Source organism: Urocitellus parryii, chromosome 3 (assembly GCF_045843805.1).
Source record: "Urocitellus parryii isolate mUroPar1 chromosome 3, mUroPar1.hap1, whole genome shotgun sequence".
Taxonomy (NCBI): Eukaryota; Metazoa; Chordata; class Mammalia; order Rodentia; family Sciuridae; genus Urocitellus; species Urocitellus parryii.
Window position 1 is genome coordinate 5,640,726 of NC_135533.1, and position 18,166 is coordinate 5,658,891.

General features: G+C 55.0%; 1 protein-coding gene across 4 annotated transcripts in view; it reads right to left on the reverse strand.

Annotated features, from left to right (window-relative positions):
• The window catches only part of Agap3 (ArfGAP with GTPase domain, ankyrin repeat and PH domain 3), a 52,962-nt gene that overhangs the window by 24,263 nt on the left and 10,533 nt on the right, over positions 1-18,166 (reverse strand). For 3 of the 4 annotated variants that reach the window (XM_026379789.2, XM_026379790.2, XM_026379792.2), the window contains exons 2-7: positions 2,272-2,330; positions 2,005-2,092; positions 1,739-1,824; positions 1,441-1,582; positions 969-1,103; positions 711-838 (exon numbers count right to left, since the gene is read on the reverse strand). In XM_026379789.2, coding sequence (XP_026235574.1) covers positions 711-838; positions 969-1,103; positions 1,441-1,582; positions 1,739-1,824; positions 2,005-2,092; positions 2,272-2,330 — 638 coding nt within the window. Of the gene's footprint in view, positions 1-710; positions 839-968; positions 1,104-1,440; positions 1,583-1,738; positions 1,825-2,004; positions 2,093-2,271; positions 2,331-3,963; positions 4,862-18,166 lie in introns of those variants that run through there. The other variant, XM_026379791.2, reaches the window with a different exon arrangement.

Genomic DNA, 18,166 nt, shown 5'->3' on the forward strand with positions numbered 1-18,166 from the left:
TGCAGCAGAGGGCAGCAAAGTGGTGAATGCAGCTGAAGAACGAAGCACTGGCCCACATGCCAAGGTGGAAAACTGACCTATCGACAGGCCCAGGTGTGGACAGGCATCCAAGTGCATTATTGTAGGGGCCCTGACAGGACCTGGTTCAGAAGACCCCCATAATCCACACAGCACCAAGAACATTCACTACTCGGAGCAAGCGCTGCCCTTCTAAAATACAGACACTCCCAGAAGGTGACGGGCAAGCCTCTGTGCTCAGCAGACACGAGGCCGTCTGTTGCCTCTTCCTCTCAGGAGGAGAGTACTGCAGCTGCTGGCCACAAAGGGGCACACCTAAAAGAGCAGGGGTCAGGCCAGTGTGGCCAAGGGTGAGTGCCCAGCAGGCCTCTCCTCCTTGTGCCAGCAGAGTACGATTTCCACAGGACACAGCTCCTGAGACAATGCTAACAAGGCTCACTAGAACACGTGTTTGTGCCATCTTAGCTGATGGTTGGCGGGAGACAATGGAGAGCGGAGGGTGAAAAACGGGAGCAGGGAAGGCAGTCACCATGTGACCGGGCTGAGGCCAAGGCCAATCATGCAGGCTAAATGGAATGCAAGCCACATGCAGGAACAGGAGGCGGAGGGAAGCCAACAGAGAAATGTGAGAAGGCGGCAGAGGGGGCAGTGGGACACACAGACAGGTCCAGGGTCAGGGTCAGTGGCCGCACCTGATTGATGTGCACGGCTGGGATGGAGGCAGCGGACACGGCCGAGTGGCTGGGCGAGTTGGGCAGGGACTTGCAGGGCCCGATCGCCAGCTGCTGCTTCTTCCGCAAGGCCACCACTTTCTGGGCCACTGCAGGGGACAGCAGAATCAATTGACCAACTGGGGAGAAGGGTAGAAAGCCCAGCTCGGCGCCTCCCTGCAAAACACAGCCCTGCTTGCCAGGGAACCTTCCTGCACCCCGCTCCGGGGCCCAAGTTACCGTCCTGGAAGACGCGCTCCACGTTGAGCCCGTAGGTAGCGCACGTCTCGTAGTAAGTGCAGCGCTTCAGGTCTGTGGAGAGCTTGCGGGCTCTGCTGTCATCGATGACGCGGGGATTGGCGGCACTGATGGCGTCTGTAGAAGGGGAGGCGTCACTCGGGACAAGGGAGTGGGGTGGCTGTACAGGCCTAGGAATGCAGAGTCTGGGCTTCATTTCATTTTGCTATTATGGAGTAAAAATGAGCTGACCACTTAACCTCTGAGTCTTTTATTCATGGCAAAAAACGTGGACATGACAGTCACACGGATTGCAGGACTAGGGGGAGAAGAGCAAGGAGGAAGCCCTGGGCTCCGGGCAACATGGGAGGGGCTGAGAAGGGAATGGAAGCTGGGAGCTTTCTTGCCCCTGCCCACCCAGGCTCGGTTGGCCCAACCCCTGCTCCCTTGCAGATTCAGGCAGGCCCTGCCTCACCCTGTGTGCCCACTAGCACCATGGGCACCTCGCTGGCATTGCGGAAGCTGCAGAGCCGCAGGAAGTAGTTGTACACTGTCTGGAAGCTGATTTCATCCTCCAGGCTGAACACAAACACCACCGCATCCACCCAGGCAGCGAACTAGGGAGACCAAGCAGAGTTAGCACACTCGCCTGGGCCTGCAGACTCCCACACTGCGAGGGCCAAGGGACGGAGGATCCTAACAGGCTCTTGTCCCCAGACACACAACTTTGCCCAGTCCCAACCTGAAACCAAGGGCCCCGGCAGGAGCATCACCTGGAGCTCAGGGGGGCCTCCTTCATCTCGGATCAGCAACAGGTAACTTTGGCCGTCCACCACAATCTCCTTCTTAAACCGACCCCCTAGGATGGAGTGCAGAGTCAGGACCAAACTTGGAAGAAGGGCCCATAGGGGCCAGGCAAAGCAGAAACCTAAGCTCCCAGTAGAGGAGACAGGAGGATGGGAAAGGAAAGGGCCCCACAGTGTGGAGGAGAAGAGGTCCACGTGGCCAGTCTCTGGGCCAGGCTGGCCTTACAGCTCACCTTCAGGGGACTCCTCCTGGACATAGGTCCCTGTCAGATAGCGGTGCACCAGGGCTGACTTCCCACTAGACAGGTTCCCCACTATGCCCTGCAGGAGAGGAAGGGGCAAAGCAGTGATCAGAGGCATCAGAGAGAAGACCAGGGCTGAAGGGAGAGGGCGGGCCACGGGGAGGGAAGAGGCTCAGAAGAAGCCAAGCCCAGGCCCACCATTCTAAACCTGTCCCACCCAGCCACAGAACTGCCAGGGCCTCTCTCGGACCCACTCACCACTTTAAGCTCCGGCACAGAGCGGCTCAGGGTCCACTCCTGACTGTTCACAAATGAATCTGTGAAGACAGAGCCACCCCATCAGGGCCACTGTGGCACACACACACCTGTCTTAACTGCCACCACCAGTGTGTCCTATAATGTCCCTTCTTGGCCAAGGCCAGAGGATGGCACTGTCTTCCACGAGACCTTGAACCTCACCCCTAGTTCCCTAGGGAGCAGCAGGAAGATTCTTTCTAAGCCAAAGTCAATCTTTTTTTTTTGGGGGGGGGGTTCACTGGGGATTGAACTCAGGGGCACTTGACCACTGAGCCCCAGCCCCAGCCCTATTTTGTATTTTATTTAGAGACAGGGTCTCACTGAGTTGCTTAGCAGCCTTGCAGTTGCTGAGGCTGGCTTTGAACTCGCCATCCTCTTATCTCAACCTCCCTAGCCACTGGGATCATAGGCATGGGCCATCACTCCCCGCCCAAAGTCAATCTTTTTTTTTTTTTTTAAATATTCATTTCTTAGTTATTGGCGGACACAACATCTTTGTTTGAATGTGGTGCTGAGGATCGAACCCGGGCCGCATGCATGCCAGGCGAGCGTGCTACCGCTTGAGCCACATCTCCAGCCCCCAAAGTCAATCTTTAGGAATAGACCAAGGAAGGGCTCAGTCTCAGTCCTCTCTGGCCTTAGACTTGTATCCCTCTTTTTCCTCTTCATGCTCCAGCAGGTATTACCCACCTCGGGCCCACCTGGCTTAGTTTCAGGGTACCTGTCATCCAGGTTAGAGGCCACTCCAACAAGTCTCAGACCAGACCCAAAATGGGCAGAGCATCTGGCCTCCTGCAAGTAGGAACTGCTCACCCTTGGCAGGGTGGGGCCACCCACTGCATTCCTGAGCCAGAGTGAAGAGGGAGTAGCCTTACCTGGCCCTGTTCTATAGAGGCAGGTCCAATGAGGCCATATCTACTCTGCCCTGCCCAATCCCTTTCCCAAGCTCCTCCTTAGCTGGGGGCCCACCTCCAGACTCCCTTCCCTTCAAACATTTCCAGCACCACTAGCCCCTGAGTCAGGCAGGGCTTCTCACAGAGAAGGGAAGTTGCCAGCTACCATTGTCCTCTGATGGCCGGCCCCCAGCTCCTTTGCCCTCCAAGTTTCCACCTACAGCCTCCAGCAAGCTCCTGCTGGCCCAGCCTGGGCTGGCCTTTGTCTGGGCAGCCCTGCTTCTCCCTGGCTCCCAGACACACTGCCCCCAGGTTGTTTCAGAGTAGTTATCATAACCAGGTCCCCTCACAGTGAGAGGTCAACCCCAGACTAGGAGCTAGGAAGCTGCTGAGTCCAGCCTAGCGACATCTAACTCTACAGAGCACCTTCCTTTCCTGGGCCTCAATTCTGCATGTGCCAAATAAGGGGGTGAGGATGTGCTAGAACCCTTCCTACTCTCCTATTCTAGGATGCTGGGGCAGGGCCATAGCCTGCTCTGGCCTGGATTCCTCCTTTCCCACTGCCATCTCTTCTGGACACTGCTGATGACCCCAGATACCATCTGCAGCACTGATGACACTTGGAGGGACCCATCTACTCCAGGCCCACACGGCGCGCCTGCCTTGACCAGGTGGGTTCCCGCAGATTCTCACTCAAGCCCTCAGTTTTCTGCCAGACTCCAACCAGAAAGGCCACCCAGGAGGTGCTGCATCCCCTTACCGCTCGGCGCGCTCAGGAGCCCGGGGGCGGCGGCCGCCCTGCGGCTCCACAGTGGCGCCGCGGGCGCGGGCTCCCTCCGGCGGAAGCGGCTGGTGAGCAGCCTCCAGAGGCTGGCGGCGGCGCGGGGGCGGCTGGACTCTGGCGCAGCGCTTGGGACCTCGGTGCCCAGCAGGTCGCGGCGGCTAGAAAAGGCGCCCAGGGAGCTGGCGTCGCCGTCGCTGCGGGTGCGAGCGCGGGGCGGCCGGGCCAGCAGCCCCGACTCGGAGCGCCGGATCTCCTGGCCGCGGCGCAGGCGGAAGCTGAAGCTCTTCTTCAGCGCTGACAGACCGCGCCGGGGACCCTCGGCGCCGCGCCCGCCGCTGCCGCGGAACACCTGCCAGCGCTGGCTGCTCCACAGCGATGCGCCTCGTAGGAAGCCCGCGCTGCCGGCGCGCCCCAGCCCCGCGCCCGGCGCGTCGGCCGCCGCCAGCTCCAGACGGTTCACCTCCAGGAACGTCATGCTGGTGGGCCGCGGCCGCAGTGCAGGCTCCCCAGGGGCACGGCTGCGCCGGACGGGAGCGGGGCTGGCCGTGGGGCTGGCCACTGGGCTGGGTGCGGGCGAGCCGGGCCGCCCCGAGGGCGCGGGGCTCCGGCGGCCAAAGCGCGGACGCAGGAGGCCAAGTAGCAGGCCACGGGCACCGGTGGGGGCCGGCCCCGAGCTGCCCGAGCTGCCCGAGCATACACTCCGCGGCCGCGCCGGCTGCTCGCTCGCGGCGCACAGGGCGGCCTGCAGGGCGGCGGCGGTCCGGCTGGCCGGGGCGCCGTGCAGGTCCAGCGAGTCGCAAACACTGAGGGCGCGGCGGCAGGCGGAGGGCCGCTCCCCGCTGTAGCTGTCCCCGGGCGGCCAGCCCCGCTCCATGCTCAGGGCCCAATGGCGAGGGCCAGGCCCATGGCGAGGCGCGCGGGGCTGGGCCCAGGCCGGGCCCGCAGCCGGGGCGCACAGACCTCCGGCCTCTGGGCACCTGGTGTGGGCCCACCGAGTCCCTCAACTCTTCCACCTCGCAGCCGGCAAGCCCAGACCTGGAGCACCTGGGAGCAAGCCCAGTCAGGCGAGAGAGGCGGCAAGTCTGGCCTGGAACACCTAGGATCGGTGGAGCAGGGGAGCCGGCCTGCTGGGGCAGCCCCTGGGAGCCTGCAGAAAACAGGAAATTCCAGCCCAGGGCTCCTCCTAGGACTGGGCAGGTAGGTAAGGAGTTGTCATTAAGAGCAGGCCAAATAAATAACAGTCCTTGAGAACACCACACACTAGGCACGGTTCTGGAGAAAAGTTGACCATTTTCTCTTTCTTCAAAGGCAGAGCAACCATAAGGGCCAAGGACAGGAGGTCATTCATTAAGAGGTCAAATTAGGAGTAATGACCAAGCCTATGCCCTCTCTGGGCCTCAGATTCCTCATTTGTAAATGAGGAGCTTGAACAAGGCAATCCTGTCTCAATTTTTGGCTAGACATTCTGAGGTAGAGAGCTGCTGGATGCTACCGCCAGCTGCTGTTAATGACTGAGCTGCCCCCCCCCCCTTTTTTTTCCTCTGAAGATCCAAAAGATACTCATCTGTCTGGACTAAGTGCCCTCCTGCCTAAGGGCAGCAGAAAAATCAAAAGATAACTTCCAGGCCCAGACCACAGTGACTCACTTCTGAGCCTTCAGTGGCCATTCCCTGGCTGCTCACTTCATCTGCCCATGTCCAGATGAAGGCGACAAGGTGGCTTCCAGTACTGGCTGGCACCTGGCACTCTGTAAGTGGAAGCACCGCAAACTCTATTAGTTTCATGAGAGTGTGCTGCACCCAGAAAATGTGGGACCACCCCAAAATGGGGCAGGAGTTGTGCATAGTCAAATCACTCCTTTCTTTCCCAGGTCCCTGAGACAGCCAGCGCACCACAATTCACAAAGTACAACCACAGCGGCCTAGCAGATCAGGAGAAACCAGTTTAGGTAGTGGCAAGGGGTGAGGGGCCTGAACTTCCTTGGAAAAGATTACACTCCCAAGACTCTCCACCCCAGTCCCACCCTATTTCCAGTGTCCCCTTCAGCATCCCAATGTCCCTTTGAGCTTTAGAACTCTGTGGTCTAAGCTAGTAGAGATAAAAGCTGCACATTCCTGAGGGGGCTGGGGCTGGGGGAATGCCTGGGAAGGCAGGGCCTCCCTATCCTAGGTGCTCTGGCAGAAAGGAGGGCTGGAAACTCCCAAGTCCTGGGCTGGATCTCTGGGGCAGTTCACATCTTCATGGGACTAGTTATTAACAGTGTTGAGGAAGGCTGCTTCTCTCCAGGACGCACAGTCCCCCATATACCATAGACCATTCCACAGAGAAGCCTTTCCCAGATTCTCAGGCAGGCACAGAGACAAGAACACAACCCAATACTCCCGTGTAAGTCTGCCAACCTTTCTGAGCTTCAGATCAAAAGAACAAGGTAGTCTTTCTGCCTAGACGTGCCTATCTGCCTCTGTCCATCTGCGCTTTCTCTCACAAGCATAGGGATTATCCTGCCTCAAAAAGAATAAGGCTGACCCTTCGCAAGTCTTCCCCCAGCTAATGAAAATGCAAGCCCTAAGCAGGAGTTGCGGGAGCCAGTTTGGGGATGAGGGGGACAGAGGACAAGATGGCTAACATGGGTATGTTGCTTTAGCATTTAGCACTCTTCCTCAGTGGAGAATACCAGGATGGGTCAGAAGGGAGAAAGCTCCAGCCCATAAGTGCTGGTCACATGGCTTGCACGCACGCGCACACACACACACACACACACACACACACACACACACGTCAGAGAAGGCAGGCAGTAGTGCCCAGTCCTTGAAAGAACAATGACACTTAAGAGGACATAGGCTCCCGGGTTCCACTGCACCTGAAGAATCCATCCAGGCAAAAAGCTCATCCTGGGCCAATTCCCAAGTGTAGACAGCTTCTTCTTCTTTACCTGTCTGCATCCTCTTTTCCCGGAAACTTTTCTTGACCCATAAAAACTACAGAAGGAAGAGCATCTGCTCCCACATAAGTGTCTCAACGTATCAGGTCAGTGGAAGACTCCAAAGAGAAAAGTAGCCACAGGCATACACCTCTTCCTCGTGGGCCAACCCCAGGTCCTCCTGGGCTATCCCCAGGTCAGGGAGGATGTCCCATCTGACAAGACTGCTCCAAAGACATGCAGCAAACACAGCTCTACCTCATAGCACTACCCAGTGAGCCTAGAGCAAAGAAGGCAGCCCTAAAAAGCTCCAGGCTGGCAAGCCCTAAAGAGGACCAAACATAAAACTAGCCCTTGGGTTTGCTATTTCCTCAAGCCACCAAAAGCACTTTACCTCTCAGGGGCTGAAAATTTCCTGCAAATTTCTGGGAGATTTAAGATGAAACTTCTCACAGATGCCTGCAGTGGAGATTCTGGGACAGGTTGAACAACCTCCCTTGGGGTAGAGAGTGCAGGAGGGGCTTCCTGGTGCTCAGATGCCCTACTCGGATATGCACAGGCGTCTGGGGTCAGAGGGGCTGTTCCACAGAAACAGAAGGACCATGGGTAGAGGTGAGACACGAGATGCCGTCAAGAGAATGCTGGGCTGGAGTTGTGGCTCAGTGGCAGAGCACTTGCCTAGCATCGGGAGGCACTGGGTTCCAGCCTTAACACCGCATAAAAATAAAAAAATAAGGGCATGTTATCCATCTACAACTACTTTTTTTAAAAAAGAAGGGGAGATTGCTGGTCCTGAGCTAGAAACAAAGGGCAGCTCTGCCACAGGAGACCCACAGGCCTCGCCCCAGCTCTCCACCCAGTGTTTGCTGGCTGATGTGCTGATAAAAACAGGGTTGTGCCGGGCTGCAGCCCACACAATGTGCAGGAAACTGGTGGATATCTTCCTTCTCCAGGATGAAGAAGGACCAGCTTGCTCCTGGAGACCAAAGCTTGTGACTGACCGCAGGGAAAGGCTTCATTCAGGCTTCTGGTGACCTGTGTGGTCCCAGAGCCACACTGGCCTCCAAGACAGGTAGGACTCTTCCTGTCCACACGGTGGCAGCAAAGCATCTTCCTAAGGCCGGGAGTGCAGGCTGTGTGGCGGGGCGGGAGAAGCTGGCAGGACTCGCAGCCCCTTTGGGTTGTCAAGGCCACTCAGGAGGCAGTAAGGGGCACACCAAGGCTTCAGGAGGGCTGGTGTGTAAGCTGTGGAATGGGGATTAGGAAACCAAGAAGAGGGGAGAAGATCTTGGGTGGCTACCCTTGAAGACAATCCTTCTGTGCTACAGCCAACAATTAGCCTGCAAAGTCTGCCTCTAAGCCACTTTGGCCAGTGCCCTCCACATCTGCAAATGCACAGCACTGGCTCTTGAGCTGCTCAACCAAGACCTAGCAGGGTGGCCTCCCGGTCTTTCTTACCACTCCCTCCTGTGGGCTCTGCCTCCCCCCCACGCCCCGCCCTGTAACTACACCATCTTTTTAACAGCCCACTTATGCCCACCCATATCGCACTGCCGATCTATTTTCCCCATGACCTCATTACCTCCATTAAAGCCCTGCAGTAGCTCTCAGTCCCAACACCAGACTCCTCACTCCCTGCCCAGACCCCACCGATCTCACCTGGAATCACCCACCCTCCACCCAGCCACACAGTGTCTACGAGGCCACGCCTATTCTCCACCCAGGGCCTCTATACCTGTTTGTCCTTGAGATCACTTGGGTCTCAGCTGCAACATTCCTTCCTTGACAGCCCAGCCATCTCGGTGGCCCCTCTGCTGACACTAACACAAGCCACTCTCAGAGGTTTTCCTTGTGTATTTCGTGTCCCCAGAAGAACTCTGCAGGGCTCACAGAAGGTGTGCAGCCATCTGCGTCAGTGAATGAATGAGCGAATATTTCTGCCAAGCCAAACTGTGTGCTGGGGCTTTTGTTCCCCTTGTGGGGAGGGAGACAGGCATAAAAAAGAGATGGTTCCTGTCTGGGACAGTCTGTTGAGGTGACTATCTCAGGCAAAATAATCTATACAGTCTCCAAGTGCAGAGGCACAATGGTGTGCTGGTGGGACCAGCTTCCTGTGTGGACAGCGGGGCTCAAATGCAGACTGCGGCACTTTCTAGCCAGTGCCACTTACCATCCATCAGCTGAGTCTCAGACTGAGTCTGCAAGCCAGAAGAAACCCCAACTTCCCAGCTGAAGCAGGGCACAGCAGTGATGTGATTGGTGGGCCGCAGAGCCTGGTGGGGCAGGTGACCTGTAAAAGGAGCTATTCCTACTGGCCTTGTAGGACACAAGAGTGATTTAAACTGGTGCCAGCCTCCTCAGTCAGTCTGTGACCATGGCAGGTTCATATCAGCCCCCTGTGGCTAAGGCTGGGTTGGCTCCTCCAATCTCTTCTCTAAGAGACCTCCAAGCTAGGGGGACCCTAGTCCCAACCCCAGAACTACAGAAATAACCTTATGTAAAAACAGGGTCATCGTTGGTTAAGATGAAGTCACACTGGAGTAGGGGAGGACCTGACCCCATGACCATTACCCTCATCAAAAGGGGAAAGCTGGGACTGGATTGTGGCTCAGTGTAGAGCACTTGCCTAGTGTGTGTGAGGCACTGTGTTCAATTCTCAGCACCACATACAAATAAATGACTAAAAGCGGGGAAAAGGTGATCCCACTCCTTGGTCTATACCCAAAGGACTTAAAATCAGCATGCTATAGTAACACAGCCACATCAATGTTTATAGCATCCCAATTCACAATAGCTAAACTGTGGAACCAACTTAGATACCCTTCAATAGATGAATGGATAAAGAAATTGTGGTATATATACACAATGGAATATTATTCAGCATTAAAAGAATAAAATTATGGCATTTGCAGGTAAATGGATGGAATCGGAGAATATGATGCTAAGTGAAGTAAGCCAATCCCAAAAAATGTTTTCTCTGATAAGTGGATGATGATCCATAATGGGGGTGGGGGGCATGGGAAAAATGGAGGAACTTTGATTGGGCAAAGGAGAGGGGGGATGGGGAGAGGGCATAGGGGCAGGAAAGATGGTGGAATGAGATGGACATCATTATCCTAGGTACGTATATGACTGCACATATTATGGGACGCTACATCATGCACAACTAGAGAAATGAAAACTTGTGCTGCAGTTGTGTACAATGAATCAAAATGCATTCTGCTGTCATTATACCTAATTAATATAAAAGGAGGGGGAAGGCTGGGTCAGACGTGCAGAGGGACTGCAATACAAAGGGACACAGAGAGAGGATGGCTAGCCACAGGCCTTGGAGAGAGGCCTGGAACAGACCTGTCCCTAACACCTTTGGAAGGAGGTCCGCTGACACCTTGATCTCAGACCTCTGTCCTCTAGGACAGTGACTGTTGGACTGTCCTCTGGGTCAGTGACTTTCTGTTCCTTGAAGCCCCCAGTGTGCAGTACTTTGCCAATGCAGCCCTTCGCACTACCAAGCAATGAAGTCTTCAGAGAAATCAGTTCCCGTGCAGATGAACACGGGGGTGTTTTTGGTAGGAGATTCCTATTCCCCAAAATCCTGCCATGGATTTCAGGTTCAGAATTCAAAGCTTGGCTCTGTCCTTTACTTTTAGAGGTAATGACACTGATGTGTAGAAAGGGAAGTACCTTGTCCAAGGTTGCACAGAGTCAGTGGTAGAACCTGGGCGAGGCCCAATACTCCCTGGCCAGTGCTTGGACCTCCAAACCATCAGTATTATTTTTTGGGTATCTGCTAAGAGGAGGCGAGTGAGTGGCCCCTGGAGCCACCTGCATTACCTTGAGGCAGGATGGAGCACAGAATTCTGTCAGCCACAGTCTAAGGCCCTGGGAGTGTCCCTGACACCACCTCCTGCTCTGACCAGCTGGGGCAGCTGCCTGACATCGGGCTTAAAAGGAGGTATCATGGATCTACCGAGGACCACCTGGCATGCCTACCTCTGCCCAGCAAGTCAGTTAATTCTCAGGGGAATGGCTCAGGCAAGCGATGCACCTCCACCTGGGGCCTGCACTGGGCCAGGAGCTGGTCACTCTTTATGCCTTCGCCAATCACCCCAGGCCAGAGCGGCAGCAGACTGCAAGAGCACCTGTAGAGGAGCTTCAGGCTTCAGGCTTCCACGGGACCTTTCATACACACCCGAGGTGCACTGGCTCCTCACAATTCTGACCCACCTCCTGCATTTCAGGTGTTGTGGGGTTGTTTTTGTTTTGTTGGTGCTGGGGATTGAACCCAGGAGTGCTTACCCACTGAGCTACATCCCCAGTCCTTTTTATTTTGAGACAGGGCCTCGAAAAGTTGCTTAGGGCCTTGCTAAATTGCTGAAGCTGGTCTCAAAATTAGAATCCTCCTGCCTCAGTCTCCTGAGTTGCTGGGATTACAGGCACCCCTGGCCATTTCAATTGCTTTTAAACGCTATTCTTTCCCTTCAAAATTGAATACACAAGTTCAGATGAAGTCCCATGAGTTACAAATCTGTTTCGTGCAGTCAAATGTGTCTCTAAGATGTGTCCAAGTTTATGAACTCTCCATTTCTTATCAGCAGTTCTAGCACTTTTATTAGCTTCCTATTTTTTTTACAAAGATAAAATATTTTTATAAAAGGAAAATGCAATAAAGTGCTCAAATAACTGCACTAATTTTGAGGACCAACACGGGGGACTGCTAAGAGTGCAGAAACACATGCATACATTCAGGGTCTCAAAGAAGGGGGCTGGGTCAGATGCATGGGTGTAGGAGAGGGAACAGTGTATGTTATTTTTTGTTTTAATTTTTTGGTAGTTGTAGACGGACAGAATGCCTTTATTTATTTATTTATTCATTTATTTGTGGTGCTGAGAATCAAACCCAGTGCCTCACACATGCTAGGCAAGCGCTCTTCCACTGAGCTATATATAGCCCCACGTATGTTATTTTAACAACAACAACAACAAATGGCTCAGGTAGCCTGAGAGTCATCCGGAGGACAAAAGTTTACTGCAGCTGAATTCCCATGATGGATTTTACAAAAGCAGGGCCTGGAATCGCCTCATCCACGGAACAGTCTGGGGGGCCCTACAGCCCCTGGCCTCCTCTGCACAGCCATAGTGAATCTTCTGCCTGAGCACAACAAGCTCATGTTCAATGTGCTCTCACCTTATGCTATGGGGTGTGGGCTCCTGGGCCTCCTCCAGGGGGCACACAGCCTCTGGCCAGTGTCCCCCAGAACAGCTGAGTAACGGATGTGTGCCCTAGATCCCCAAGGCAGCAGCCACATGGGACACCACTGGCCACTTGCTAATAGCAACACCTTGCTGAACATGATGGCCCCCTGGGCACTTGACACATTAACCCACTTAACCCTGGGAGAAAGGTGCCAGGAATCTCCCCAGTTACAGATGAAGAGCCAAGTAACTTGGTCACTGGCCAGGAGGTGATTTGAACCCAGGCCATCTGCTCAGCTGGCTAACACAGCCTTGGCCTCCTCAGGCCTGGCCACTGCTTTCCTGGCCTGCGGCAGTCTCTGCTGACTCAGGGCCTGCTGAGCGAGGCCTGAAGCCTGAACCTCTCCAAAGTCAGAGTTCAGATTTCAAGCAGCTCCCACCTACCTTCTCCTCCTCCCCATCCAGGAACAGCCCAGCCTTGGCCTTCCTTCTAAAGGAAGCAGATCCCCCTTCCCCAAAAGAGCCCTCTGAGCCCGGCATGGTGGTGTAGACCTGTAATCCCGTTGGCAGGAGGCTAAGGCAGGTAGCTTGCAAATTCAAGGCAAGGCTCAGCAATTTAGCAAGGCCCTGACTCAAAATAAAAAAAGGGCTGGGGATTTGGCTCAGTGGTAAAGGGACCCTGGGTTCAGTCCCCAGTACCAAAAAAAAGAGCCCTCTCAGATTCCCCCTCACTGATCTCCCATCCCTGACTCCCTGCTCCCCCATCCCTGGGCCACAAGGCATGAACGCCGATCTCTGGCTGCCAGGGCTCCCCTCCCAGGGACACATGGCATTTACAAAAGGAGAAAATGGCACAGCCGCCCAGAGGCCAGGAAGCCCTGAACATCAGGCCTGCACAGGTGGCCACACTTATTCTTTTTCGAAAAACCAGATACAAAATCCTGGGCTGGGGATAGAGCTGAGTGGTAGAGCAGCTTGCCTACCATGCGCGAGGCCCTGGGTTTGATTCCCTAGCACCAAAACAATAGATAAATAAACTACACGACAAGGACTTGTGTAAAGCAGAAAAAGAAAGCAACATGGGGAAATGGTGTCACGGCCACCTGCTTGCACCTGGTTGGGTGACGCGATTTTTCCTGCCTCTTCATATCTTTCTTAATGTATATTTCACTCTGCTTTCCGAATGTTCCTGGAGGGTTCATTACTTTTTTGGGGGGGTTCCAGGGATTGAACTCAGGGGCACTCCACCACTGAGCCACATCCCCAGCCCTATTTTGTATTTCATTTAGAGACAGGGTCTCCCTGAGTTGCTTAGTGCCTCACCATTGCTGAGGCTGGCTTTGAACTCCTGTCTCAGCCTCCTGAGCTGCTGGGATTACAGGCGTGTGCCACTGTGCCCATCAGGGTTCATTATTTTTATAAAAAGAAGTTAACAGAGGCGTTGGGGATATAGCTCAGTTGGTAGAGTATTTGCCCCGCATGCACAGGGCCCTGGGTTCAATCCCCAGCACACACACACAAAAAGAAGCAACAGAAATGGAAGACTGTTCCACCTGGGAACAAAAGGCAGAGTCAGGGTAGGATCCCAAGTAAGTTTGGGGTGGGCGATGCCAGGGATCTTTATTTTAGGATTTGAAAACACAACAGCTTCCCGGGTGTCATGCCTGCCCCCACACCATCACACTACTACAGGGCTCTGCCTCTAATGTGTCACCAAGCTGCCCCAGCCCAGGACACTGAGGGCCAGTGTAGACTGGATGCTTTGGCAGCCTCCTTGGGTCAGTGGGCTCAGGCTGGCCCACTCCAGTGTTGGCTTGGTGACATGTCATAGTGCGACGTTCCTCCGTTACTCACCACTGCCCTGCTGAGGCCAAGCCAGGCTCTAATCAGCACCTGTGGACCTACATCTCCTTTCCACCAGGAGCTCTCTGAAGGGCAGGATGACTGGGTTCGAGACTGCACGCTGGTAGATGGCCTGACTCACTCTTCGTGCCCACTCACCCACCGCCGAGTGGGGAATGCCCAGCTGCCCACCGCGAAGCATCAGCAGTGACTCCCTTGCTGCCGTTGGGACAGGAGTGCACTCCCTGACTGCTGGCGAGGGCGCCCCTCGTCATGTTCCGACAGCACGTTTCCTTCTCTTCCTTCTCGGACCCTGTCCTTTGCCTGATGTTCTCCTGGGTTTTTTTCCCCTTTACTTCTGGGGACTCTGCGGAACAGGCGTGCTAACCATTTATGTGCTGCACACGCACCACGTAATACAGAAAGAGGACTGAACCGGATAATTTCATGATGGACGATAACCCCTGAACAAGGACACAAATCCAAGAGATGAAGGGATGCTAAAAGGTCAGGGTGGGAGAGGCTTTCCTGACAGAACACTCCGATGGCAGAAGGGCATCGAGATTACAAAGTCACCTTTCAGGGGCTGGGGTTGTGGCTCAGTTTAGAATGCTCACCTAGCACATGCAAGGCCCTTAGCACCACATAACAATAAATAAATCAATAAAATAAAGGTATTGTGCCCAACTGCAACTAAAATATGTGTGTGTGTGTGTGTGTGTGTGTGTATAGAAAGTAGGTCATCTTTCATAATCCCCTGACTGCCAATGCAGGCAAAGGTTGTTTAAAAGCCATGCAGGGGAGCTGAGGGGGTCGGAGTGTCACCCCCACAGACTGCTTACTAAGGGGGTGAATCCCCCCAACTAGGACCCCTGGCAGCTGTTACCCTGCCAACCTCGATGCAGGCCTGCAGCACATGCCAGGATGGTTTCCTGTCAAGCTTCTAGACCGCCTAAGTTCACGGGCAGCACTTGCGAACAGGCAAGTGCAACCTTCCCAGGTGGCTGCCATTGCAAGCTTCTGGAACAAAGACCATCCCCACCAGAACTGCCTAACTCTTCAGAAAGCCGGGGTGCTGGGAAAAGGTCCCCTGTGAGCCCCTGGTCCTTCCCAGCTCCCTCCGCCTCTGGAAAACCAAGGCTATTCAAGACATTCTGGGAATAACTGGCAAAATCTGATGATGGATCAGCTATTAAATGGTATTAGAGAAATCCTGTTAGTTTTCCTGGGTGCCACACTGGCATTATGGTCGCAGAGAGGATGTGCCTGGCCTCTGGAGAAGCCTGTCCCAGACAGGGAGAAGCATCATCATGCCAGCAACTGCCTGGGAAAATGAGAGGAAGAGAGAGAAGAGAACACGTGGGGTAAAACAAAACAATCAAAATTTTCAATGTCATTAAGAAAAAAAATGCTGGAGAAGCGAGCTGTCGTCGTCTCCTCTACGGATTCTGGCCTCCTGGCTGGCTTGGGAGGAGCCCTCACGCCAAGGTTATCCAGTAGTCTTGTAGTTTTCTCCCCTATTTTAAAAAGTTTTATCATTTCTTCATGGAACAGTAGCACATCCTCAGCAGAGCACAAGCTTCGAGGCCAGGCTCCTGGGTCCGGGCTCTGCCGCCGCCAGGATGAGCGAGAAGCCTGGGCGGATTCCTGGGCCCCCACGCCTCAGTTTCCCCACCTGCCCGAGGGCTGTCAGCACGCACCCTGAAAGGATGTTCTAAAAACTACACGAAGACAAGAATGAGGAGGGAACAGGGGCTTCCTCGGGAGCTTTAAGAGGAAGTCATGCTTTCCTTGCTGCTCCCTCTGAGATGGCAGAGCAGGTCCTGCCGCCCCAGCCCTGTAACTCCCCATCACCCACAGCAAGAGCCGTCAATCTTGTGACATTTGCAGCACAAACACAAAGTGCTAGAGTGTGGGGTGGCACGTTTGCACAGTTTAAAAACACACTACGCCTGCGGCTTTCGTGATAAAATCACTACTCCAGTAAACCCTGTGTGGTGGTGACTGTCGGGGGGCAGCAGGTCTGCTGCGGCACCCCCGAGGCCACCTCACGCCCAGACCTTGGTACTGCAGTAGCTCACTCACTGCCCTTGGCAAGCTCCTGGATTCTCCCAAGACAAGGTTCCTGGCTGTTCTGTCAGCACGATTTCCTTTGGTACCAGCACCCACTACCTGCTCCTGACCTCGGTCTACTCCTGCTCAGGACAGCACATACCCAAGGCCAGGTCCTAGCCTGGATGCCTGGGCAGGGCTGTCACTGCTACCCCTGCTTGTGACAGAAATAAATTATGCTGGTCAAGTTTGGGGTACCTTGGAAGAAAAGGCTATGGTACTGTGGTCCCCAGGTTCGGACCCCTTCATCACCCTGCCTTCACCCCGTGGATCCTTCCACCTGGACACCAGCCTACCCTGCCCGCCCAGGAGCAGAGAGGGGCAGGAAAGTGGCCTCTCAGACATACCCATGAAATCATTTCTTCCAACCTCTCTGAGCCTCCTCCTCCCAGCTCAGCCTGTTCTGGGCCCTCCTCAGCCCTCTCCAGGTCCCCAGGAAGTGCATCTTCCGTGTCTCTTGGGTGGGCCCAATGCTCATGAAGTGCAGAGCAGAGTTCTCATATCTCGGGGGAAGGAAGACGCCGGCATACTCCAGGGCTGCTCCCACGGCTGCCCTCGGAGCCTGCCCTCGGAGCCTGCCCTCGGAGCCACCGTGCAGAGTATCAATATGTAACTATTTGGACTTAAGTCTGTGTCTCAGTCTCTTCTACTCCTCTTTCCTGATGTGAAATCATTGGTGTCCTCTACCCTGGATTCAAGGGACCCCCCACCTGACCCTCACAGCTTGGTGGGGCTCACTGTCCCCACACCACTGAGAAAGAAAGGTGGCTGCCACCCCGTGAGCTTCCTTCCTTATCTCAGACCCCACTGTCACCTGGGTCCCTTCACCCTGCCTCACTGTACCCCAGCTCCCAGCCTCAGCTGGGAGAGAGTCACACTGCACTTCCTGGAGGATTTCCTAACTGAACAGGTGACCAGCAGCTCTATCTGTGTCTAAGGGGCAAGCTGGACGGCCCAGCAGGAACGTGAACTAAAAATCAGGTCATTGTGACTCCCGTGACTTCCTGAGTCCCGGCTTTGACCCCTGCAGGGCACTCAATGCACTGCCACCTTCTCATGGGCCACCTGAGATGGAGCAGGATGGAATCCCACAGGCTCCTCAGAACCTCAAGTGACAGGTCCCCACGTCTGGTTTCTCCCCCTCGGGCCCCAAGGAGACAGTGCCAAAGGCCTAGAAATACTTCCTCACTACCCCTGTCCCCAGCTGGCCTGAGAGAGCCCCAGGCAGCACCTCTGCTGGCCCAGAGCAGCCCTGGCCTCAAGTCCTACAGGACATTCCTGAGCTGGGTCACAAGTGCAGACTCGGGAGACCCGGCTTTTCTGACCCAGCACAGAGACAGGGAGGCTGCTCGGGGTTCCATCATCCGCTGAGCCAGGCCTGGCGCTGGCCAGGACCCAGGAGTAGACTGGGCAGCCCGATCACAGGCACAGGGCTCAGGGTCTAGCGGAGAAAGGCAATGGACACAGAGGAGTGTGAGACACATGCCAGCCAGGAAAGGCAGCAGCTGCTCCAGGCCACGAGCGGGATTAGGCCAGGGCTAAAGGTGGGCAGAGTGAGCCAGGCTAGGCAGGGGGCTACCAGAAGGGGGCAAGGGTGGCCTGTGTGGGCAGGCCCTGGGCAGAGCAGGCAGCACTTGGGAGTGAGGCACTCCCCGCTCTCCAGCCTGGACACTGCTTGGCCACTGTGAGATCACTTCCTACTTGTAAAGGGGTCCTCACCAAGCATCTTCCAGGCTGTGATGGCTAGGAGGGCTGGCTCCCCTGAGGCCCACAGGTAGCTCAGAATGTGATGAGGGAGCCCCCAAAAGAGCTGCAGGATAGCACCTCCCACAAACAGGAGCAAAGCCAGGAGAGAAAGATCTGAGCAAGGTGACACTTCAGGCCTGCAGGAGGCCTCCAGATGTCCATCTGATTCGCCACGGAGCCCTGAACATGGACAAGTCCTGTGACTCTCCCCACCACAACAGCTGCCTTCCAGGTTTTAAGAAAATACACAGGATGAAGAACCACTGTGAATAATGACACCTTGAAACGATGTCTGTGATCACTCTCCACAGCAGCTGTAAGTGCTCAGTAAATACTTGTTGAGCAACTAAGTAAAAACAGCAG